This window comes from Scyliorhinus torazame, chromosome 1 (assembly GCF_047496885.1).
Source record: "Scyliorhinus torazame isolate Kashiwa2021f chromosome 1, sScyTor2.1, whole genome shotgun sequence".
NCBI classification, from domain to species: domain Eukaryota; kingdom Metazoa; phylum Chordata; class Chondrichthyes; order Carcharhiniformes; family Scyliorhinidae; genus Scyliorhinus; species Scyliorhinus torazame.
In genome coordinates, this window is record NC_092707.1 from 422,469,592 (window position 1) to 422,496,140 (window position 26,549).

General features: G+C 46.2%; 1 protein-coding gene across 1 annotated transcript in view; it reads left to right on the top strand.

The window, feature by feature from the left end:
• The window catches only part of LOC140425173 (protein EFR3 homolog B-like), a 61,483-nt gene extending 43,571 nt beyond the window's left edge, over positions 1 to 17,912 (top strand). The window contains exon 6 of the mRNA XM_072509203.1: positions 16,882 to 17,912. Within this exon, the coding sequence (XP_072365304.1) occupies positions 16,882 to 16,987 (106 nt within the window). The 3' untranslated portion in view covers positions 16,988 to 17,912. The remainder of the gene's footprint in view (positions 1 to 16,881) is intronic.
• The last annotated feature ends 8,637 nt before the right edge of the window (positions 17,913 to 26,549 follow it).

The following is a 26,549-nucleotide window of genomic DNA, read 5'->3' on the forward strand; positions in this document are numbered from 1 at the left end:
ACCACTTTTCCCAGTATCCCTTGCTGGATGCCATTGTAGGTGACCACACCATATACTCCCTATACCACCCAATCCCACCAACATATACTCCCTATACCACCCAATCCCTACCAACATATACTCCCTATAACACCCAATCCCACCAACATATTCTCCCTATACCACCCAATCCCTACCAACATATACTCCCTATACCACCCAATCCCTACCAACATATACTCCCTATACCACCCAATCCCTACCAACATATACTCCCTATACCACCCAATCCCACCAACATATACTCCCTATACCACCCAATCCCACCAACATATACTCCCTATACCACCCAATCCCTACCAACATATACTCCCTATACCACCCAATCCCACCAACATATACTCCCTATACCACCCAATCCCACCAACATATACTCCCTATACCACCCAATCCCACCAACATATACTCCCTATACCACCCAATCCCTACCAACATATACTCCCTATACCACCCAATCCCACCAACATATACTCCCTATACCACCCAATCCCACCAACATATACTCCCTATACCACCCAATCCCTACCAACATATACTCCCTATACCACCCAATCCCACCAACATATACTCCCTATACCACCCAATCCCACCAACATATACTCCCTATACCACCCAATCCCTACCAACATATTCTCCCTATACCACCCAATCCCACCAAAATATACTCCCTATACCACCCAATCCCTACCAACATATACTCCCTATACCACCCAATCCCACCAACATATACTCCCTATACCACCCAATCCCACCAACATATACTCCCTATACCACCCAATCCCTACCAACATATACTCCCTATACCACCCAATCCCTACCAACATATACTCCCTCTACCACCCAATCCCTACCAACATATACTCCCTATACCACCCAATCCCACCAACATATACTCCCTATACCACCCAATCCCTACCAACATATACTCCCTATACCACCCAATCCCTACCAACATATACTCCCTCTACCACCCAATCCCTACCAACATATACTCCCTATACCACCCAATCCCACCAACATATACTCCCTATACCACCCAATCCCACCAACATATACTCCCTATACCACCCAATCCCACCAACATATACTCCCTATACCACCCAATCCCTACCAACATATACTCCCTATACCACCCAATCCCACCAACATATACTCCCTATACCACCCAATCCCACCAACATATACTCCCTATACCACCCAATCCCTACCAACATATACTCCCTATGCCACCCAATCCCACCAACATATACTCCCTATACCACCCAATCCCACCAACATATACTCCCTATACCACCCAATCCCTACCAACATATTCTCCCTATACCACCCAATCCCACCAAAATATACTCCCTATACCACCCAATCCCTACCAACATATACTCCCTATACCACCCAATCCCACCAACATATACTCCCTATACCACCCAATCCCACCAACATATACTCCCTATACCACCCAATCCCTACCAACATATACTCCCTATACCACCCAATCCCTACCAACATATACTCCCTCCACCACCCAATCCCTACCAACATATACTCCCTATACCACCCAATCCCACCAACATATACTCCCTCTACCACCCAATCCCTACCAACATATACTCCCTATACCACCCAATCCCTACCAACATATACTCCCTATACCACCCAATCCCTATCAACATATACTCCCTCTACCACCCAATCCCTACCAACATATACTCCCTATACCACCCAATCCCACCAACATATACTCCCTATACCACCCAATCCCTACCAACATATACTCCCTATACCACCCAATCCCTACCAACATATTCCCCCTATACCACCCAAGCCCTACCAACATATTCTCCCTATACCCACCCAATCCCTACCAACATATACTCCCTATACCACCCAATCCCACCAACATATTCTCCCTGTACCACCCAATCCCTACCAACATATACTCCCTATACCACCCAATCCCTACCAACATATTCCCCCTATACCACCCAATCCCACCAACATATACTCCCTATACCCACCTAATCCCACCAACATATTCCCCCTATACCACCCAATCCCTACCAACATATACTCCCTATACCACCCAATCCCTATCAACATATTCCCCCTATACCACCCAATCCCATCAACATATTCCCCCTATACCACCCAATCCCTACCAACATATACTCCCTATACCACCCAATCCCACCAACATATTCTCCCTATACCACCCAATCCCATCAACATATTCTCCCTATACCACCCAATCCCATCAACATATTCTCCCTATACCCACCCAATCCCACCAACATATTCTCCCTATACCACCCAATCCCACCAACATATTCTCCCTATACCACCCAATCCCACCAACATATCATAGAAGCATAGAATTTACAGTGGAGAAGGAGGCCATTTGGCCCATCGAGTCTGCACCGGCTCTTGGAAAGAGCACCCCACTCAAGCACACACCTACTCCACCCCATCCCCTTCAACCAGTAACCCCAATTAACCTTTTTGGACACTAAGGGCAATTTATCATGGCCAATCCATCTAACCTTCGGACTGTGGGAGGAAACCGGAGCACCCGGAGGAAACCCACGCAGACACGGGGAGAACGCGCAGACTCGCACAGTCACCCAAGCCGGGAATCGAACCTGGGACCCTGGCGCTGTGAAGCAACTGTGCTAACCACTGTGCTACCGTGCTGCCCTGATGTATTCTCCCTATATCACCCAATCCCACTTAACCATCATCTCAGTCTTTCTGGCAATCCCACCAAACCTTCTCAACAACAACAAAACCTTGTGCTTACATAGCTGGAAGAGGTTCAGAGATGGGACGATAAATTCGGAACAAGGAGACACTTGACGCAGTGGCATTGGGACGATTTATTAAGCAACCAAAGTTCTATTTAACAAAGAAAGGTAATTGGTAACCTTGGTCATCACACTCGTCCATCACACTGACTCGGGAACTGCAGATTCTTTTCTCTCCGTTTGTCTCCCTGAACTCTGTGCAATTAACATCTCCAAACCTAGTCTCTTTATCTGTGTATTCAGGGACTCTTAAGTGTTGTGTTCTGATCTTGTTGTCTGTCTGCCAACGATAACAATAACTCGCCAATTATGATCACGATCCACGGTCACGATCTGTCGTTGCGATCTAAACCGCATCCCCTCAGCACATAAACAACATATTTGCGCGTGTGGCTCTGATAAGCCCAGTCATGGTGGCAGTATTCCCTCACACATCCAAAATTAACCCTTCATCTACCAGGAACTCACCCAAAATACAAACTGCACATCAAAAAGAATTCATATTTCATAGCATACAAATATAAAAATACACCGAGTATAAAAATATTGACATTTCCTGCGCTGTGAAATGAAATGAAAATCGCTTATTGTCACAAGTAAGCTTCAAATGAAGTTACTGTGAAAAGCCCCTAGTCGCCACATTCCGGTGCCTGTTCGGGGAGGCTGGTATGGGAATTGAACCGTGCTGCTGACCTGCCTTGGTCTGCTTTCAAAGCCAGCGATTTAGCCCTGTGCTAAACAGCCCCTTTAACAGTGCCTTTGACAGAGTAAAATGCCCCAATGTTCTCCACAGCAGCATTATCAACATTTGACATTGAGCCACAGGAAGGGGTTTCAGGGCAGATAGAGAGGGAAGTTTGAAGGAGCCTCTTACAAGAGGAAAGAGAGGCAGGAAGCTTAGTGAAAGAATTCCACAACCGGGGGCCCAGGCATCTGGAGGCATGGCCACAATGATCGGGCAGTTATTTGGAGGGTTTAGGGCTTGAGGCAGTTACAGAGCAGGTTGCGGAGGTATAAGGCCATGGGGGAACTGAACATAAGAATGACAGTTTTAAAGTTGAGGCATTGCTTAAGCTGGATCCAGTGTAAGTCAGCGAACACAGGAGTGATGGCTGATTGGGGCTTGGGGCAAGGTAGGACATGGTTAGCAGAATTCTGGGTGATCTCAATTTTACAGAAGATAGAATGTGGGAGGTTGGCTAGGAATGCATTGAAACCATCAAATCTAGAGGTGTCAAATCGAGAGGTGTCAAACCTAGAGCTATCAAACCTAGAGGTGTCCAATCTAGAGCTATCAAATCTAGAGCTATCAAATCTAGAGCTATCAAATCTAGAGCTATCAAACCTAGAGCTATCAAATCTAGAGCTATCAAATCTAGAGCTATCAAATCTAGAGCTATCAAATCTAGAGCTATCAAATCTAGAGCTATCAAATCTAGAGCTATCAAATCTAGAGCTATCTAATCTAGAGCTATCAAATCTAGAGCTATCAAATCTAGAGCTATCAAATCTAGAGGTGTCAAATCTAGAGGTGTCAAATCTAGAGCTATCAAATCTAGAGCTATCAAATCTAGAGCTATCAAATCTAGAGCTATCAAATCTAGAGCTATCAAATCTAGAGCTATCAAATCTAGAGCTATCAAATCTAGAGCTATCAAATCTAGAGCTATCAAATCTAGAGCTATCAAATCTAGAGGTGTCAAATCTAGAGCTATCAAATCTAGAGCTATCAAATCTAGAGCTATCAAATCTAGAGGTGTCAAATCTAGAGGTGTCAAATCTAGAGCTATCAAATCTAGAGCTATCAAATCTAGAGCTATCAAATCTAGAGCTATCAAATCTAGAGGTGTCAAATCTAGAGCTATCAAATCTAGAGCTATCAAATCTAGAGCTATCAAATCTAGAGCTATCAAATCTAGAGCTATCAAATCTAGAGCTATCAAATCTAGAGGTGTCAAATCTAGAGCTATCAAATCTAGAGCTATCAAATCTAGAGCTATCAAATCTAGAGCTATCAAATCTAGAGGTGTCAAATCTAGAGCTATCAAATCTAGAGGTGTCAAATCTAGAGGTGTCAAATCTAGAGCTATCAAATCTAGAGCTATCAAATCTAGAGCTATCAAATCTAGAGCTATCAAATCTAGAGGTGTCAAATCTAGAGCTATCAAATCTAGAGCTATCAAATCTAGAGCTATCAAATCTAGAGCTATCAAATCTAGAGGTGTCAAATCTAGAGCTATCAAATCTAGAGCTATCAAATCTAGAGCTATCAAATCTAGAGCTATCAAATCTAGAGCTATCAAATCTAGAGCTATCAAATCTAGAGCTATCAAATCTAGAGGTGTCAAATCTAGAGCTATCAAATCTAGAGCTATCAAATCTAGAGCTATCAAATCTAGAGCTATCAAATCTAGAGCTATCAAATCTAGAGCTATCAAATCTAGAGGTGTCAAATCTAGAGCTATCAAATCTAGAGCTATCAAATCTAGAGCTATCAAATCTAGAGCTATCAAATCTAGAGCTATCAAATCTAGAGCTATCAAATCTAGAGCTATCAAATCTAGAGCTATCAAATCTAGAGCTATCAAATCTAGAGCTATCAAATCTAGAGGTGTCAAATCTAGAGCTGTCAAATCTAGAGCTATCAAATCTAGAGCTATCAAATCTAGAGCTATCAAATCTAGAGCTATCAAATCTAGAGGTGTCAAATCTAGAGCTATCAAATCTAGAGCTATCAAATCTAGAGCTATCAAATCTAGAGCTATCAAATCTAGAGCTATCAAATCTAGAGCTATCAAATCTAGAGCTATCAAATCTAGAGCTATCAAATCTAGAGCTATCAAATCTAGAGGTGTCAAATCTAGAGCTATCAAATCTAGAGCTATCAAATCTAGAGCTATCAAATCTAGAGCTGTCAAATCTAGAGGTGTCAAATCTAGAGCTATCAAATCTAGAGCTATCAAATCTAGAGCTATCAAATCTAGAGGTGTCAAATCTAGAGCTATCAAATCTAGAGCTATCAAATCTAGAGGTGTCAAATCTAGAGCTATCAAATCTAGAGCTATCAAATCTAGAGCTATCAAATCTAGAGCTATCAAATCTAGAGCTATCAAATCTAGAGCTATCAAATCTAGAGCTATCAAATCTAGAGGTGTCAAATCTAGAGGTGTCAAATCTAGAGCTATCAAATCTAGAGCTATCAAATCTAGAGCTATCAAATCTAGAGCTATCAAATCTAGAGCTATCAAACCTAGAGCTATCAAACCTAGAGCTATCAAATCTAGAGCTATCAAATCTAGAGCTATCAAATCTAGAGGTGTCAAATCTAGAGCTATCAAATCTAGAGCTATCAAAGGCATGGAGGAGAGTTTCAGCAGCAAATGAGCTGAGGTGAGGCAGAGATGTTTGACGTTATGGAGGTGGACTTAGTGATGGCACAGAGATGTGATTGGAAGATTATCGTAGGGCTAGGTATGGTACCAAGGCTGCAAACAGTCTTGTTCAACCTCCGAGAGTTGCCAGGGAGAGGGATGGAGTTGGTGATTAGGAACGAGTTTTGGCAGAGTCTGGACACAGTATTAATCCAGTATTGAATGTCAGACAAGCAATCTGACCATTTGGAGATAGTGGAAGGGTTGAGCAAAGTGGTGGTATGTTAGAGCTGGTCTACATGTCAAAACTGACCCTGTGTTTCTGGATGATGTTGTCGAGGGTCATCAGGTAAATGAGAAATAGAAAGGAGATACTCCGAACCGGCGGCGGAATGTGGCGACTAGGGGCTTTTCACAGTAACTTCATTGAAGCCTACTTGTGACAATAAGCGATTATTATTATTATATTATTGTTATTAAAGATGGATTCTTGAGGGACACCAAAGGTAACAATCATGGGAAGATGAAGTAAAGCCACTGACTGTTTGACTACAATAAGATTGGAATTAGGTGGTTGCAGTCTTGATCAGCTGGATGACAACAGAGACATGTTGGAGGAGGAAGGTGTGATCAACCAAGTCAAAGCCGCTGACAGGTAAATAAGGACAGGCAAAGATAGTTGACCAAATAGTCATGTGGAGCGGATATGGTCATCTGGAATGACATTTATGACTGACATGATCCAAATAACATATCTTCAACCCCATCTACCCACATTCCCCTCACATCACCCATTCTCATCTACCCTTCTCCCACATCCCTCAATCCCACCTACCCACCCTCTCACCATATTCCTCAACCTTCCCACTCACCTTTTCCCCATTTCCCCGAATTGAAAATACCCACCTCCTCCCCATATTCCTTAATGCCATTTTCTCCACATATCCCAGTGACGATCAGAAATTACTGTGGGACAATATTTCACACTAAGATTTTAACTACAACAAACAAACAAATCAAAATAGATCAAATACTACTCAACAGCTAAATTAAAAAAAGATAATTTGTATTAACTAATTATCGTAATCAGAAGTGACCATATTTTAATATGCTATGATTAATTTTTACTATAGACCACGTTTCTCGCAGATGATTACAATTGAGATGAAGTCTTATGGTATTCCCATCTTCCAGCAGGCTCACTTATCCACACCTACGAGGTTGAATTGAAAATCATACTGAAAAGAGAAACATTAATAATCTTTATTGTCACAAGTAGGCTTACATTTCTTTGTTCTTTGTTCTTTGTACATTAACACTGCAAAGAAGTTACTGTGAAAAGCTCCTGGACGCCACACTCCGGCTGTCCAATTGTGGAATCACATCTAACAGTAACAGCTTTGTTTTGGGTTTGTAAGTGCAGACTGGTTGAGTACGGGATGTACTCTATTACTGATAACCGAAAGACATGTTATTTGATTCGATCAGCCAATGCTCAGTTATGTGTTAGGCAGAATGTTTTTCTGGAATATTGACAGCACCCTGTTAATGGGAAAGGTAGGCACTGCGTAATAGCAGCATGTAATGGCCTGCTTAACCTGCTGTATAAAATCTTCAGAAGCCTTACCTTTCCAGCATAATTTAAGGTAGGCCAGGTGCTTTTCAGGTCCAAAGTGGAGGCCTTTGGCCCATTTGTGAGTTTGCGCAATGCAAAGTGAACAATGCTATGATCAGAACACAGAACAAAGAAAAGTGCAGCACACCCTCCAGGCCTGTGCCAATCATCATGCCCAAACTAAAATCAAAATCTTCTGCCCCTCCTCGGTCTGTATCCCGCTATTTCCTCCCGATTCATGGGCCCGTCCAGATGCCTCTTAAATGTTGCTAATGTGCTGCTTCCACCACATCCTCTGGCAGCACGTTCCAGACACCCACCACTCTCTGCACATCTCCCTTAACCTTTCCCCCTCTCACCTTGAACCTGTGCCCCCTTGTAATTGACACTTAAACCCTTGAAAAAAGACTCTGACTATTGTAGACCTCTATCAGGTCTCCCCTCAGCCTCCATCTTTCCAGTCAAAACAATCCTAGTTTATTCAACCTCTCCTCGAGACCAGGCAACATCCTGGTGAACCTTCTTTGCACTCTCTCCAAAGCTTCCACGTCCTTCTGATAATGTGGTGACCAGAACTGCACGCAATACTCCAAATGCAGCCTAACCAGGGTTTTATACAGCTGCAACATGATTTCCCAACTCCTGTACTCAATGCCCCGGCTGATGAAGGCAAGCATGCCATATGCCTTCTTAATATGGCTACCTGTGTTGCCACTTTTAGGGAACATAGATACATAGAAGATAGGAGCAGGAGGAGGCCTTTTGGCCCTTCGAGGCTGCTCTGCCATTTATCACAATCATAGCTGATCATCCAACTCAATAGCCTAATCATGCTTTCTCCCCATAGCCTTTGATCCCATTCTCCCCAAGTGCGATATCCAGCCACCTCTTGAATATATTCAAAGTTTTAGCATCAACTACTTCCTGTGGTAATGAATTCCACAGACTCACCACTCTCTGTGTGAAGAAATGTCTCCTCATCTCTGTCCGAAATGGTTTACCCTGAATCCTCAGGCTGTGGACCTGCACGCCCAGATCCCTCTGTATGTTAATGTTCCTCAGGATTCTGCCATTTACAGTATAATTCATACCTAGATTTGATCCTCCAAATTGCATCACCTCGCATTTGCCCGGATTAAACTCCCATCTGCCATTTCTGTGCCCAGGTCTCCAATCTATCTATATCCTGTTGTGTCCTCTGACAATCCTCGGCACGATCAGCAACTCCACCAATCTTCGTGTCATCCGCAAACTTACCAATCAGATCACCCACATTTTCCTCCAGATCATTTATATATATCACAAAAAGCAGAGGTCCCAACACTGATCCCTGCGGAACACCACTAGTTACAGATTTCCATTCTGAAAAACACCCTTCCACCGCTACTCTCTGTCTTCTATAACCAAGCCAGTTCTGTATCCATCTAGCCAGCCCACCCCGAAACCCATTTGATTTTAGTTTTTTTTACCAGTCTGCCATGTGGGACCTTGTCAAACGCCTTACTAAAGTCCATATAAACTACATTCACAGCCCTTCCCTCATCAATTTTGTTTGTCACCTCTTCAAAAAACTCAATCAAGTTGGTGAGACATGACCTTCCCCGTACAAAACCATGCTGCCGGTCACTAACTAGTCCACTTTCCTCCAAATGTATATATATCCTGTCCCTCAGTATCTTTTCCAAAAGCTTCCCCACCACTGATGTCAGGCTCACCGGCCTATAACTTGCTGGATTATCCCTGCTTCCTTTCTTAAACAAGGGAACAACATTGTCTATTCTCCAGTCCGCTGGAACCTCGCCTGTGGTCAAAGAGGATGTGAAGATAGCTGTTAAGACCCCAGCTATTTCTCCCCTTGCCTCCCGCAGTAACCTGGGATAGATTCCATCCGGGCCCGGGGACTTGTCTACTTGTTATCAGGATAGCTATTATCCCACAGGATGGCTGTGATGCATCTCTTTGGGCATTAAGCTTGAAAGGTGAGCAAATGCTGGGCAATGCTTGCAAACATTTTCATTGGTTCCCACAAGAAAGAATTTTTGATGGAATAAGTCCACACCTCCTCGCTCATGCATATTTCCCAACTGTGGACATTATATTTTCAATCATTGAATCTGCAGCCACATGGAAGGATTGTTTTGCATTCCAACTTGCATTCACTTTTGCAATGGAGCAGTCAAACGTGCCCTTTCCTCGGTGCACTCATTGGGAAATGAGTACTGAACTCTCCAGTATTGTCTCCCACAAACCTACCCTCACAGGTTGTTAATATCGACCATTCATCCTGCTCTTCACAGCTGTAATTCCATTGTCTCTCTCAGCCTCAGTGTCCAAAAACCTTTCCCACTTTCTGTGTCAAGGTCTGGAAACTGCCATTTGATTTTCAGTAGGTTTGGTTTGCATTCCTTCCCTGTGTCAAAAGGATCACGTGGACAGAGGTATTAACACCATAAAACACAGGAGCAGAAGTGAGGCCATTCGGCACATCGAGTCCACTCCACCATTCAATCATGGCTGATTTCAACTCCATTTACCCGCTCTCTCTCCATAGCCCTTAATTCCTCGAGAAATCAAGAATTTATCAACTTCTGTCTTAAAGACACTCAATGTCCCGGCCTCCACCGCCCTCTGTGGCAATGAATTCCACAGACCCACCACTCTCTGGCTGAAGAAATTTCTCCTCATCTCTGTTCTAAAGTGACTCCCTTTTATTCTAAGGCTGTGCCCCCGGGTCCTAGTCTCCCCTGCTAATGGAAACAACTTCCCTACATCCACCCTATCTAAGCCATTCATTATCTTATAAGTTTCTATTAGAACTCCCCTCAACCTCCTAAACTCCAATGAATATAATCCCAGGATCCTCAGACGTTCATCGTATGTTAGGCCTACCATTCCTGGGATCATCCGTGTGAATCTCCGCTGGACCCGTTCCAGTGCCAGTATGTCCTTCCTGAGGTGTGGGGCCCAAAATTGCTCACAGTATTCTAAATGGGGCCTAACTAATGCTTTATAAAGCTTCAGAAGTACATCCCTGCTTTTATATTCCAAGCCTCTTGAGATAAATGACAACATTGCATTTGCTTTCTTAATTACGGACTCAACCTGCAAGTTTACCCATAGAGAATCCTGGACTAGGACTCCCAAGTCCCTTTGCACTTCAGCATTATGAATTTTGTCACCGTTTAGAAAATAGTCCATGCCCCTCTTCTTTTTTCCAAAGTGCAAGACCTCACACTTGCCCACGTTGAATTTCATCAGCCATTTCTTGGACCACTCTCCGAAACTGTCTAAATCTTTCTGCAGCCTCCCCACCTCCTCCATACTACCTGCCCCTCCACCTATCTTTGTATCATCGGCAAACTTAGCCAGAATGCCCCCAGTCCCGTCATCTAGATCGTTAATATATAAAGAGAACAGCTGTGGCCCCAACACTGAACCCTGCGGGACACCACTCGTCACCGGTTGCCATTCCGAAAAAGAACCTTTTATCCCAACTCTCTGCCTTCTGCCTGACAGCCAATCGTCAATCCATGTTAGTACCTTGCCTCGAACACCATGGGCCCTTATTTTACTCAGCAGTCTCCCGTGAGGCACCTTATCAAAGGCCTTTTGGAAGTCAAGATAGATAACATCCATTGGCTCTCCTTGGTCTAACCTATTTGTTATCTCTTCAAAGAACTCTAACAGGTTTGTCAGGCACGACCTCCCCTTACTAAATCCATGCTGACTTGTCCTAATCCGACCCTGCACTTCCAAGAATTTAGAAATCTCATCCTTAAGATGAGATTTGCAAGAAGCATCAGGAATAAGGTGGGTGAACTTAAGGCATGGATCAGTTCTTGGGACTACGATGTGGTGGCCATCACGGAAACTTGGATAGAAGAGGGGCAGAAATGGTTGTTGGAGGTCCCTGGTTATAGATGTTTCAATAAGATTAGGGAGGGTGGTAAAAGAGGTGGGGGGGGTGGCATTATTAATTAGAGATAGTATAACAGCTGCAGAAAGGCAGTTCGAGGAGTGTCACCCTATTGAGGTAGTATGGGTTGAAGTCAGAAATAGGAAAGGAGCAGTCACCTTGTTAGGAGTTTTCTATAGGCCCCCCAATAGTAACAGAGATGTGGAGGAACAGATTGGGAAACAGATTTTGGAAAGGTGCAGAAGTCATAGGGTAGTAGTCATGGGCGACTTTAACTTCCCAAATATTGAGTGGAAACTCTTTAGATCAAATAGTTTGGATGGGGTGGTGTTTGTGCAGTGTGTCCAGGAAGCTTTTCTAACACAGTATGTAGATTGTCCGACCAGAGGAGGGGCAATATTGGATTTAGTACTGGGTAATGAACCAGGGCAAGTGATAGATTTGTTAGTGGGGGAGCATTTTGGAGATAGTGACCACAATTCTGTGACTTTCACTTTAGTAATGGAGAGGGATAGGTACGTGCAACAGGGCAAGGTTTACAATTGGGGGAAGGGTAAATACGATGTTGTCAGACAAGAATTGAAGTGCATAAGTTGGGAACATAGGCTGGCAGGGAAGGACACAAGTGAAATGTGGAACTTGTTCAAGGAACAGGTGCTACGTGTCCTTGATATGTATGTCCCTGTCAGGCAGGGAAGAGATGGTCGAGTGAGGGAACCATGGTTGACAAGAGAGGTTAGATGTCTTGTTAAGAGGAAAAAGGTGACTTATGTAAGGCTGAGGAAACAAGGTTCAGACAGGGCATTGGAGGGATACAAGATAGCCAGGAGGGAACTGAAGAAAGGGATTAGGAGAGCTAAGAGAGGGCATGAACAATCTTTGGCGGGTAGGATCAAGGAAAACCCCAAGGCCTTTTACACATATGTGAGAAATATGAGAATGACTAGAGCGAGGGTAGGTCCGATCAAGGACAGTAGCGGGAGATTGTGTATTGAGTCTGAAGAGATAGGAGAGGTCTTGAATGAGTATTTTTCTTCTGTATTTACAAATGAGAGGGGCGATATTGTTGGAGAGGACAGTGTGAAACAGATTGGTAAGCTCGAGGAAATACTTGTCAGGAAGGAAGATGTGTTGGGCATTTTGAAAAACTTGAGGATAGACAAGTCCCCCGGGCCTGACGGGATATATCCAAGGATTCTATGGGAAGCAACAGATGAAATTGCAGAGCCGTTGGCAATGATCTTTTCGTCCTCACTGTCAACAGGGGTGGTACCAGGGGATTGGAGAGTGGCGAATGTCGTGCCCCTGTTCAAAAAAGGAACTAGGGATAACCCTGGGAATTACAGGCCAGTTAGTCTTACTTCGGTGGTAGGCAAAGTAATGGAAAGGGTACTGAAGGATAGGATTTCTGAGCATCTGGAAAGACACTGCTTGATTAGGGATAGTCAGCACGGATTTGTGAGGGGTAGGTCTTGCCTTACAAATCTTATTGAATTCTTTGAGGAGGTGACCAAGCATGTGGATGAAGGTAAAGCAGTGGATGTAGTGTACATGGATTTTAGTAAGGCATTTGATAAAGTTCCCCATGGTAGGCTTATGCAGAAAGTAAGGAGGCATGGGATAGTGGGAAATTTGGCCAGTTGGATAACGAACTGGCTAACCGATAGAAGTCAGAGAGTGGTGGTGGATGGCAAATATTTAGCCTGGATCCCAGTTACCAGTGGCGTACCGCAGGGATCAGTTCTGGGTCCTCTGCTGTTTGTGATTTTCATTAATGACTTGGATGAGGGAGTTGAAGGGTGGGTCAGTAAATTTGCAGACGATACGAAGATTGGTGGAGTTGTGGATAGTAAGGAGGGCTGTTGTCGGCTGCAAAGAGACATAGATAGGATGCAGAGCTGGGCTGAGAAGTGGCAGATGGAGTTTAACCCTGAAAAGTGTGAGGTTGTCCATTTTGGAAGGACAAATATGAATGCGGAATACAGGGTTAACGGTAGAGTTCTTGGCAATGTGGAGGAGCAGAGAGATCTTGTGGTCTATGTTCATACATCTTTGAAAGTTGCCACTCAAGTGGATAGAGCTGTGAAGAAGGCCTATGGTGTGCTCGCGTTCATTAACAGAGGGATTGAATTTAAGAGCCGTGAGGTGATGATGCAGCTGTACAAAACTTTGGTAAGGCCACATTTGGAGTACTGTGTACAGTTCTGGTCGCCTCATTTTAGGAAGGATGTGGAAGCTCTGGAAAAGGTGCAAAGAAGATTTACCAGGATGTTGCCTGGAATGGAGAGTAGGTCTTACGAGGAAAGGTTGAGGGTGCTAGGCCTTTTCTCATTAGAGCGGAGAAGGATGAGGGGCGACTTGATAGAGGTTTATAAGATGATCAGGGGAATAGATAGAGTAGACAGTCAGAGACTTTTTCCCCGGGTGGAACACACCATTACAAGGGGACATAAATTTAAGGTGAAAGGTGGAAGATATAGGAGGGATATCAGAGGTAGGTTCTTTACCCAGAGAGTAGTGGGGGCATGGAATGCACTGCCTGTGGAAGTAGTTGAGTCGGAAACATTAGGGACCTTCAAGCAGCTATTGGATAGGTACATGGATGACGGTAAAATGATATAGTGTAGATTTATTTGTTCTTAAGGGCAGCACGGTAGCATTGTGGATAGCACAATTGCTTCACAGCTCCAGGGTCCCAGGTTCAATTCCGGCTTGGGTCACTGTCTGTGCGGAGTCTGCACGTCCTCCCCGTGTCTGCGTGGGTTTCCTCCGGGTGCTCCGGTTTCCTCCCACAGTCCAAAGATGTGCGGGTTAGGTGAATTGGCCAATGATAAATTGCCCTTAATGTCCAAATTGCCCTTGGTGTTGGGTGGAGGTGTTGAGTTTGGGTATGGTGCTCTTTCCAAGAGCCGGTGCAGACTCAAAGGGCCGAATGGCCTCCTTCTGCACTGTAAATTCAATGATAATCTATGATTAATCTAGGACAAAGGTTCGGCACAACATCGTGGGCCGAAGGGCCTGTTCTGTGCTGTATTTTCTATGTTCTATGTTAACGATGGATTCTGGAATCTTGCCAACAACCGAGGTTAAGCTAATTGGCCTATAATTTTCCATCTTTTTTCTTGTTCCCTTCTTGAACAGGGGGGTTACAACAGCGATTTTCCAATCCTCTGGGACTTTACCTGACTCCAGTGACTTTTGAAAGATCATAACTAACGCCTCCACTATTTCTTCAGCTATCTCCTTTGGAACTCTAGGATGTAGCCCACCTGGGCCTGGAGATTTATCAATTTTTAGACCTTTTAGCACTTTCTCCTTTGTGATGGCTACCATATTCAACTCTGCCCCCTGACTCTCCTGAATTGTTGGTCTTCTACTGCGAAGACTGATGCAAAGTACTTATTTAGTTCCTCAGCTATTTCCTTGTCTCCCATCACTAGATTACCAGCGTCATTTTGGAGCGGCCCAATGTCTACTTTTGCCTCCCGTTTGTTTTTAATGTATTTAAAGAAACCTTCCTAATGTTACTGGCTAGCCTACCTTCATATTTGATCCTCTCTTTCCTTATTTCTCTCTTTGTTATCCTCTGTTTGTTTTTGTAGCCTTCCCAATCTTCTGACTTCCCACTACTCTTTGCCACATTATAGGCTTTCTCTTTTGCTTTGATGCATTCCCTGACTTCCTTTGTCAGCCATGGCTGCCTAATCCCCCCTCTGATAACCTTTCTTTTCTTTGGGATGAACCTCTGTACTGTGTCCTCAATTACTCCCAGAAACTCCTGCCATTGCTGTTCTACTGTCTTTCCCACTAGGCTCTGCTCCCAGACGATTTTTGTCAGTTCCTCCCTCATGCCCCTGTAGTTACCTTTATTTAACTGTAACACCTTTACATCTGATTCTACCTTCTTTCTTTCAAATTGCAGACTGAATTCTACCATATTATGATCACTGCCTCCTAAGTGTTCCCTTACTTTAAGATCTTTAATCAAGTCTGGCTCATTACATAACACTAAGTCCAGAATGGCCTGTTCCCTCGTGGGCTCCATCACAAGCTGTTCCAAAAAGCCCTCCTGTAAACATTCAATGAATTCCCTTTCCTTGGGTCCACTGGCAGCATTATTTACCCAGTCCACCTGCATATTGAAGTCCCCCATGATCACTGTGACCTTGCCTTTCTGACATGCACTTTCTATTTCGTGGTGCATTTTGTGCCCCTGGTCCTGACCACTGTTAGGAGGCCTGTACATAACTCCCATTATGTTTTTTTTGCCTTTGTGGTTCCTCAACTCTACCCACACAGACTCCACATCATCTGACCCTATGTCGTTTAGTGCTATTGATTTAATTTCATTCCTAATTAACAAGGCAACCCCGCCCCCTCTGCCCACCTCTCTGTCTTTTCGATAGGTTGTGAATCCCTGGATGTTTAAATGCCAGTCCTGAACCCCCTGCAACCACGCCTCTATGATGACCACCAGCCCCCTATTCAGAAAATTCTAAATTAAAGGGCATCACGGTAGCACAGTGGTTAACACAGCTACTTCACAGCTCCAGGGTCCCAGGTTCGATTCCCTGCTGGGTCACTGTCTGTGTGGAGTCTGCACGTTCTCCCCGTGGCTGCGTGGGTTTCCTCCGGGTGCTCCGGTTTCCTCCCACAGTCCAAAGATGTGCAGGTTAGGTGGATTGGCTGTGATAAATTGCCCTCAGTGTCCAAAAAGGTTAGGTGGGGTTACGGGGATAGGGTGGAGGTGTGGACCTTGGGTAGGGCGCTCTTTCCAAGGGCCGGTGCAAACCCGATGGGCCGAATGGCCTCCTGCACTGTAAATTCTATGATTCTGTGATAAATTACAAGAGACATTTTAAAACATCTATCTTCTAAAGTCCTACATTCGTGACACTTTTTTTCCCATAAACACGTCTAATTGTCTCTGATTCGATTTAAACTGAGCATTTCAAGGTTCTTTCCCTGAAAACATTGCAGAACCATACTCGTGTGTACCGCGTAGATTTACTTTGATCTCTTGTGTTTGGTGCAGCTGTACAGCCGAGACCACCAGATCTGTATTGATTGGTATTGTGATCCACATAATGTCAGAGAACAACTGTTGATCCATTCATTCAACTTGTCTTTTGTTATTTCTAGACCACCCCCCAGCCCATCAGGCACGATCACGGCTGGTTATGGGCAGACGCAGACCCGTTCGGTGCCAGTTTACGAGATGAAGTTCCCAGATCTGTGTGTGTTCTAACAGGAGCGGAAGACGGGCCAGCCCAATGCTTCGTTGAATTGCAGAGATTCTGGTTTCTCATCCAGCCTCATTAGTTCCTTGTGGAATGGGTGCAGCGACAGCCCCTGTGTCCGTGTGCCCTGTCAACCATCTCCTGCACAATGTCAGCAATCGCACAGCTGGTCTTTCCACTGGTAGAAGCATATCAGACATAATCCTTACAGCTTAGTGGTGCTTTGTTATGGAGACGATCTTTCAATGTACTGCTTACCCGAGAGCATGGACAGGCTTCGCTGAAGCTCAGGCTCCCTGGGGGATTGTACGATCAGGTTGCTGAGCAATAATGGCCAGTTGACACTTGTGGAAGTGAGGTCTTTTAATATAATTAACGCCCATTCATAATCACAAGGTAACCAGCATGTCCCCTCACACATCACAATCTGCAACAATTTGGAAAGTTTCATTCTGACCTTAACTAGAACATAGAACATAGAACATAGAACAATACAGCGCAGTACAGGCCCTTCGGCCCACGATGTTGCACCGAAACAAAAGCCACCTAACCTACACTATGCCATTATCATCCATATGTTTATCCAATAAACTTTTAAATGCCCTCAATGTTGGCGAGTTCACTACTGTAGCAGGTAGGGCATTCCACGGCCTCACTACTCTTTGCGTAAAGAACCTACCTCTGACCTCTGTCCTATATCTATTACCCCTCAGTTTAAAGTTATGTCCCCTCGTGCCAGCCATTTCCATCCGCGGGAGAAGGCTCTCACTATCCACCCTATCTAACCCCCTGATCATTTTGTATGCCTCTATTAAGTCTCCTCTTAACCTTCTTCTCTCCAACGAAAACAACCTCAAGTCCATCAGCCTTTCCTCATAAGATTTTCCCTCCATACCAGGCAACATCCTGGTAAATCTCCTCTGCACCCGCTCCAAAGCCTCCACGTCCTTCCTATAATGCGGTGACCAGAACTGTACGCAATACTCCAAATGCAGCCGAACCAGAGTTCTGTACAGCTGCAACATGACCTCCTGACTCCGGAACTCAATCCCTCTACCAATAAAGGCCAACACTCCATAGGCCTTCTTCACAACCTATCAACCTGGGTGGCAACTTTCAGGGATCTATGTACATGGACACCTAGATCCCTCTGCTCATCCACACTTTCAAGAACTTTACCATTAGCCAAATATTCCGCATTCCTGTTATTCCTTCCAAAGTGAATCACCTCACACTTCTCTACATTAAACTCCATTTGCCACCTCTCAGCCCAGCTCTGCAGCTTATCTATATCCCTCTGTAACCTGCTACATCCTTCCACACTATCGACAACACCACTGACTTTAGTATCGTCTGCAAATTTACTCACCCACCCTTCTGCGCCTTCCTCTAGGTCATTGATAAAAATGACAAACAGCAACGGCCCCAGAACAGATCCTTGTGGTACTCCACTTGTGACTGTACTCCATTCTGAACATTTCCCATCAACCACCACTCTCTGTCTTCTTTCAGCTAGCCAATTTCTGATCCACATCTCTAAATCACCCTCAATCCCCAGCCTCCGTATTTTCTGCAATAGCCTACCGTGGGGAACCTTATCAAACGCTTTGCTGAAATCCATAAACACCACATCAACTGCTCTACCCTCATCTACCTGTTCAGTCACCTTCTCAAAGAACTCAATAAGGTTTGTGAGGCATGACCTACCCTTCACAAAGCCATGCTGACTATCCCTGAGCATATTATTCCTATCTAGATGATTATAAATCTTGTCTCTTATAATCCCCTCCAAGACTTTACCCACTACAGACGTGAGGCTCACCGGTCTATAGTTGCCGGGGTTGTCTCTGCTCCCCTTTTTGAACAAAGGGACCACATTTGCTGTCCTCCAGTCCTCTGGCACTATTCCTGTAGCCAATGATGACATAAAAATCAAAGCCAAAGGTCCAGCAGTCTCTTCCCTGGCCTCCCAGAGAATCCTAGGATAAATCCCATCAGGTCCCGGGGACTTATCTATTTTCAGCCTGTCCAGAATTGCCAACACCTCTTCCCTACGTACCTCAATGCCATCTATTCTATTAGCCTGGGGCTCAGCATTCTCCTCCACAACATTATCTTTTTCCTGAGTGAATACTGACGAAAAATATTCATTTAGTATCTCGCCTATCTCTTCAGACTCCACACACAATTTCCCATCCCTGTCCTTGACTGGTCCTACTCTTTCCCTAGTCATTCGCTTATTCCTGACATACCTATAGAAAGCTTTTGGGTTTTCCTTGATCCTTCCTGCCAAATACTTCTCATGTCCCCTCCTTGCTCGTCTTAGCTCTCTCTTTAGATCCTTCCTTGCTACCTTGTAACTATCCATCGCCCCAACTGAAACTTCACACCTCATCTTCACATAGGCCTCCTTCTTCCTCTTAACAAGAGATTCCACTTCCTTGGTAAACCACGGTTCCCTCGATCGACGCCTTCCTCCCTGTCTGACCGGTACATACTTATCAAGAACACAAAGTAGCTGATCCTTGAACAAGCCCCACTTATCCAGTGTGCCCAACACTTGCAGCCTACTTCTCCACCTTATCCCCCCCCAAGTCACGTCTAATGGCATCATAATTGCCCTTCCCCCAGCTATAACTCGTGCCCTGCGGTGTATACTTATCCCTTTCCATCATTAACGTAAACGTCACCGAATTGTGGTCACTGTCCCCAAAGTGCTCTCCTACCTCCAAATCCAACGCCTGGCCTGGTTCATTACCCAAAACCAAATCCAACGTGGCCTCGCCTCTTGTTGGCCTGTCAACATATTGTTTCAGGAAACCCTCCTGCACACACTGTACAAAAAACAACCCATCTATTGTACTCGAATTATATCTTTTCCAGTCAATATTTGGAAAGCTAAAGTCTCCCATAATAACTACCCTGTTACTTTCGCTCATATCCAGAATCATCTTCACCATCCTTTCCTCTACATCCCTAGAACTATTAGGAGGCCTATAAAAAACTCCCAACAGGGTGACCTCTCCTTTCCTGTTTCTAACTTCAGCCCATACTACCTCGGAAGAAGAGTCCCCATCTAGCATCCTCTCCGCCACCGTAATACTGCTCTTGACTAGCAGCGCCACACCTCCCCCTCTTTTGCCTCCTTCTCTGAGCTTCCTAAAACACCTAAACCCCGGAACCTGAAACATCCATTCCTGTCCCTGCTCTATCCATGTCTCCGAAATGGCCACAACATCGAAGTCCCAGGTACCAACCCATGCTGCCAGTTCCCCTACCTTGTTTCGTATACTCCTGGCATTGAAGTAGACACACTTCAAACCACCTACCTGAACACTGGCCCCCTCCTGCGACGTCAAATCTGTGCTCCTGACCTCTATACGCTCATTCTCCCTTACCCTAAAACTACAATCCAGGTTCCCATGCCCCTGCTGCATTAGTTTAACCCCCCCCAAAGAGCACTAACAAATCTCCCCCCCAGGATATTTGTGCCCCTCAGGTTCAGATGTAGACCATCCTGTCTGTAGAGGTCCCACCTTCCCCAGAAAGAGCCCCAGTTATCCAGAAATCTGAATCCCTCCCGCCTGCACCATCCCTGTAGCCACGTGTTTAAATGCTCTCTCTCCCTATTCCTCATCTCACTATCACGTGGCACGGGCAACAACCCAGAGATAACAACTCTGTTTGTTCTAGTTCTGAGCTTCCATCCTAGCTCCCTGAAAGCCTGCCTGACATCCTTATCCCCTTTCCTACCTATGTCGTTAGTGCCAATGTGGACCACGACTTGGGGCTGCTCCCCCTCCCCCCAAAGGACCCGGAAAACACGATCCGAGACATCACGTACCCTTGCACCTGGGAGGCAACATACCAAACGTGAGTCTCTCACGCTCCCACAAAATCTCCTATCTGTGCCCCTGACTATAGAGTCCCCAATTACTAATGCTCTGCTCCTCTCCCCCCTTCCCTTCTGAGCAACAGGGACAGACTCCGTGCCAGAGTCCCGTACCCCATGGCTTACCCCTGGTAAGTCCCCCCGCCCACAAGTATCCAAAGCGGTATACTTGTTTCTCAGGGGAACGACCGCAGGGGATCCCTGCACTGACTGCTTTTTCCCAGTCCCTCTTACAGTTACCCACCTATCTCCAATCTTTGGTGTAACTAATTCCCTGAAGCTGCTATCTATGTCCCCCTCTGCCTCCCAAATGATCCGAAGTTCTTCCAACTCCAGCTCCAGTTCCCTAACTCGGTCTTCGAGGAGCTGGAGATGGCAGCACTTCCCGCAGGTAAAATCAGCAGGGACACTAACTGCATCCCTCACCTCAAACATCCTGCAGGAGGAACATTGCACTCCCTTCCCTGCCATTCCTCCAACTATCTACCAAGATCTGGCTAACAACTAAATTTTTTATAAAAAATAATAATAATATAATAAAATATGGTACTTACCTCAGACCAATGGGTTTTATTATTAGGTTAGAGGAGGAGGGCGGGTGGGAGACACTACACGTGTAGTGTCTCGGGTTTCCTCTCCACCAGAATTTATTGGTGAGGGTCTTCCCAGACGTCCGCGGGTCGACTTCCTGTTCCCGCCTAAAACACTAATTTTAAAAAAAAATTCTCAGCTCCTGCTGAAATTGACTAACCAGCCAGCTCCACTCCCGCCGAAATCGACTGGCCTGCCCCTGCAAAGACAAGTGCTTTTAAAGGACAGACTTACCTCCCAGCAACCACTTCCGCACTGCTCCCACTGAAATTGACTCACCGGCTGATTCTCCCGCCGAAATCGACTGGCCTGCCCCTGCAAAGACAAGTGCTTTTAAAGGTTGACTTACCTCCCAGCAACCTCCTTCCGCAATACTCCCGCTGAAACTGACTCACCAGCTGTTCTCACGCCGCCGAAATCGACTGGCCTGCCCCTGCAAAGACAAGTGCTTTTAAAGGACAGACTTACCTCCCAGCAGCCACTTCCGCACTGCTCCCGCTGAAACTGACTCACCAGCTGATTCTCCCACCGAAATCGACTAATTTCAATTGATCCGTGATATTCTTGGTGATTGAAGAATAAAACTGGCTGTTTTATCACACTCACAAATCTAACTCAACAGCAGGGCTGGGCGCTCTTTTCCAAACTGTTGCCCTTATTTGAGTTTCTTGTTCTCCAGGAGACACTCTGGTGTCCTGAGACAGTATAGGAGAGAGTCTGAAATGGGCAGGGTAACCCCACAGTGACCAACTCGGGGTGGGGGGTTGGGGGGGGGGGTCGGTCAGTCTAGGAGCGAGCCTGAAATGGGCAGGGTAACCCCACAGTGACCAACCCAGGGGGTCAGGAGGGTGGCACAGTGACACAGTGGTTAGCACTGCTGCCTCCAGCACCATGGACCCGGGTTCGATTCAGGCTTGGGTCACTGTCTGTGCGGAGTCTGCACTTTCTCCACGTGTGTGCGTGGGTTTCCTCCGGGTTTCCTCCCACAGTCCAAAGATGTGCAGGTTAGGTGGATTGGCCGTGATAAATGTCCCCTCGGTGGGGTTCCGGGGATAGGGTGGGGAAGTGGCCTTGGTGGGGTGCTCTTTCACAGGGCCAGTGCTGACCTGATGGCCTCCTTCTACACTGTAGAGATTCTGAAATGGGCAGGGTATACCCCACAGTGACCAACCTGGGGGGGGGGGGTCTGATCCTGATTTCTTCTGGTCTGTGATTGGTGCCATTTAATAATCTTTATTATTGTCACAAGTAGGCTTACATTAACACTGCAATGAAGTTACTGTGAAAAGCCCCTAGTCACCACATTCCGGCACCTGTTCGGGTACACTGAGGGAGAATTCAGAATGTCCAATTCACCCAACAGCACGTCTTTCGGGACTTGTGGGAGGAAACCGGAGCACCCGGAGGAAACCCACGCAGACACAGGGAGAACGTGCAGACTCTGCACAGACATTTATGTAGCTTTCATTGGTCAGATATATCTGAAGTTCCAGCAATTGTGCTGTGGGTTTGGTTGCAACAATCCTGGTCCTGCCTGGCCCTGGACTCGGTATCAGACACTTCAAACAGGGAGCCCTGCTCACAGGTCAAGCCTGTCTCATGTTTCTTTTTGTTTATTCTGTGAAGGCCGGTCTTCAGTAATTTTGTGGATTAATCTACATTTTTGACACTAATTATTGTGTATTGATCTCTGAATGTCTGTGTAGTGCACTGGTGCAGGCTTGGTTTAAACTGAATTGGATGTGCAGAGTATAATTTTGCAATGCTAGATTTCCACCAGTATCCCCTCGGCAGTGCCCTCCCTCTCTCCCCTCCTTCTTTCCCGCCCTATTCTAATCGTACATTATTGATGGGAAGCTGTTGGTGAACACTGAAGCATTTGAAGAATTGTTTTGCATTCAGCTCGAGACTCATTTCAACTGAATCCTAAAAAGAATTCTAACGATAATTAAGAAGGAAGTGCTCACAATTCTTCAGTTTTCTTGCATTTCTGATAAACAATATTGATGATATACACCTGTCATAGATACACACATTCTGCATATGCAGACATGTACACAGCCTAACACTGCAGCTGCCACCTACAACACACAGGTACAACAGCACGTACACACTCGTGTGCACCCACGGTACACACAGGTACAACAGCACGTACACACTCGTGTGCACCCACGGTACACACAGGTACAACAGCACGTACACACTCGTGTGCACCCACGGTACACACAGGTACAACAGCACGTACACACTCGTGTGCACCCACGGTACACACAGGTACAACAGCACGTACACACTCGTGTGCACCCACGGTACACACAGGTACAACAGCACGTACACACTCGTGTGCACCCACGGTACACACAGGTACAACAGCACGTACACACTCGTGTGCACCCACGGTACACAAAGGTACAGCATTTTAAAAAAATTAATTCTTCCCCATCGCCAGGTGGAAGTCCCACCTTGGAGAGCTGCCAATCCGATTGGCTGGCAGCACTCCAGTCATTCCAGGAACAGCGCTGCAGTTGCCAGATGAGACACTGCAGCTAGCTGCCTGGAGCCAAGTGCCAGGAACTGAAGGAAAGATAAATGATGGTCAAGAGGGAAGGTCACGGGGGAGGGGATTAGGGTCTTGGGGCATAGGTTGGGGTAGAGGAAGATCAAGAGATGACAGGGCCCACAGGAGACAGTGCCTTCAGTCAGAACAGGGCTTCATTCACCCAGATCACACACACCCCCAGTCCTCCCACACGGGATCTGAGTTCAATTTCAGCTTCCCGAAAGGCCACTTAAGGGGCCTTACCTGGGGCAAGGGCGGGCTTCCCCTCTGAGGCCCAGATCAGGAGGGCAGCATCACAGAGAGAATCCTACCCTTCCCGCCTCACAACTCGGCGGGGAGACAGATTAAATCCTGGCCTCTGCTATTTATTGTTTCCCATGTCACAGGGCTTGTGTATTAGAACATAGAACAGTACAGCACAGGACAGGCCCTTCGGCCCACGATGTTGTGCCGACCATTTATCCTAAACTTAAGATCAACCTAACCTATTGATGCGCAATCAATTGCACAAAGACGCAGATTGGGTACAACTGTGGCTTTATTACAGTCAGATGCGAGGCCTCCTGCTGCAGCTGGCGAAGTGGCAGGGCACTGGAGGTCATGCATATTTATACAGTTCTCCGTGGGCGGAGCCAGCCGGCAGGAGCTACCGGCGAACCTGTAGTGCAGGTCCTACCTTCCATCCCCTAATACAGTGGTTCACCACACCTACACCCCTTCAATTTACTGCTGTCCATGAGCCTGTCCAAGAGTCGCTTCAATGTCCAGAATGACTCTGACTCCACCACCTCTGCTGGCAGCGCATTCCACACACCCACCACTCTCTGTGTAAAGAACCCTGACATCTCCCCCATACCTTCCTCCAATCACCTTAAAATTATGTCCCCTCGTGACAGCCATTTCCACCCTGGGGAAAAGTCTCTAGCTATCCACTCTATCCTTGCCTCTCATCACCTTGTACACCTCTATCAAGTCACCTCTCTTCCTTCTTCACTCCAGTGAGTAAAGCCCTAGCTCCCTCAACCTTTCTTCATAAGACATGCCCTCCAGTCCAGGCAGCATCCTGGTAAATCTCCTCTGCACCCTCTCCAAAGCACCCACAACCTTCCTATAATGAGGCGACCAGAACTGTACACAATATTCCAAGTGTGGTCTAACCAGGGTTTTATAAAGCTGCAGCAAAACCTTGCGGCTCTTAAACTCAATGCCCCTGTTAATGAAAGCCAACACACTATATGTCTTCTTAACAACCCTATCAACCTGGGTGGCAGCTTTGAGGGATCTATGTACGTGGACCCCAAGATCCCTCTGTTCCTCCACACTTCCAAGAATCCTGCCTTTAACCCTGTATTCAGCATTCAAATTCGACCTTCCAAAATGAATCACATCACATTTATCTCGGTTCGAACTCCATCTGCCACTTCTCAGCCCAGCTCTGCATCCTGTCAATGTCCTGTTGTAACCAGCAACAACCCTCAACACTATCTACAACTCCCCCAACCTTTGTGTTGTCGGCAAACTTACTAACCCACCCTTCTACTTCCTCATCCAAGTCATTTATAAAAAACACAAAGAGCAGAGGTCCCAGAACAGATCCTTGCGGGACTCCACTGGTCACCGACCTCCAGGCGGAATACTTTCCATCCATTACCACTCGCTGTTTCTTTCTTTTACACCCTCTCCACTTTCACCTGCATTAAACTTATTGCATTTCTAACTTTGCCCAGTTCTGCAGAATATCATTGTCCTGAAATGTTCTCTCCTCCCTCCCCCCCCCCCCCCCCCCGGGCAGCACGGTGGCACAGTGGTTAGCACTGTTGCTTCACAGCTCCAGGGTCCCAGGTTTGATTCCTGGCTGGGGTCACTGACTGTGCGGAGTCTGCACATCCTCCCCGTGTGTGCGTGGGTTTCCTCCGGGTGCTCCGGTTTCCTCCCACAGTCCAAAGATGTGCAGGTTAGGTGGATTCGTCATGCAGAATTTCCCCATAGTGTCTAAATGTTGGGTGGGGTTACTGGGTTACGGGGATAGGGTGGAGGTGTGGGGTTAGGTAGGGTGCTCTTTCCCCCTGTGCCGCCTCCACTGCCCCCAGATTTTGAGGGTAGCCGCCACCACCGGGCTCGTGGTATACCTCCTTGGAGGGAGCGGCAGCGGCGCCGTTGCCAGCGCCTCCAGACTTGTACCCTCATAAGAACATCAGAACTAGGAGCAGGAGTAGGCCATCTGGCCCCTCGAGCCTGCTCCACCATTCAATGAGATCATGGCTGATCTTTTGTGGACTCAGCTCCACTTTCCGGCCCGAACACCATAACCCTTAATCCCTTTATTCTTCAAAAAACTATCTATCTTTATCTTAAAAACATTTAATGAAGGAGCCTCTACTGCCCTCACAAGACGCCGTCTCCAGCCTCTTCCATGCAGCCCCCTCCCCCTCCATCACCCACTTGCGCACCATCGCCACATTGGCGGCCCAGTAGTACCCACAGAGGTTGGGCAGTGCCAGCCCCCCCCATCCCTACTCCGCTACAG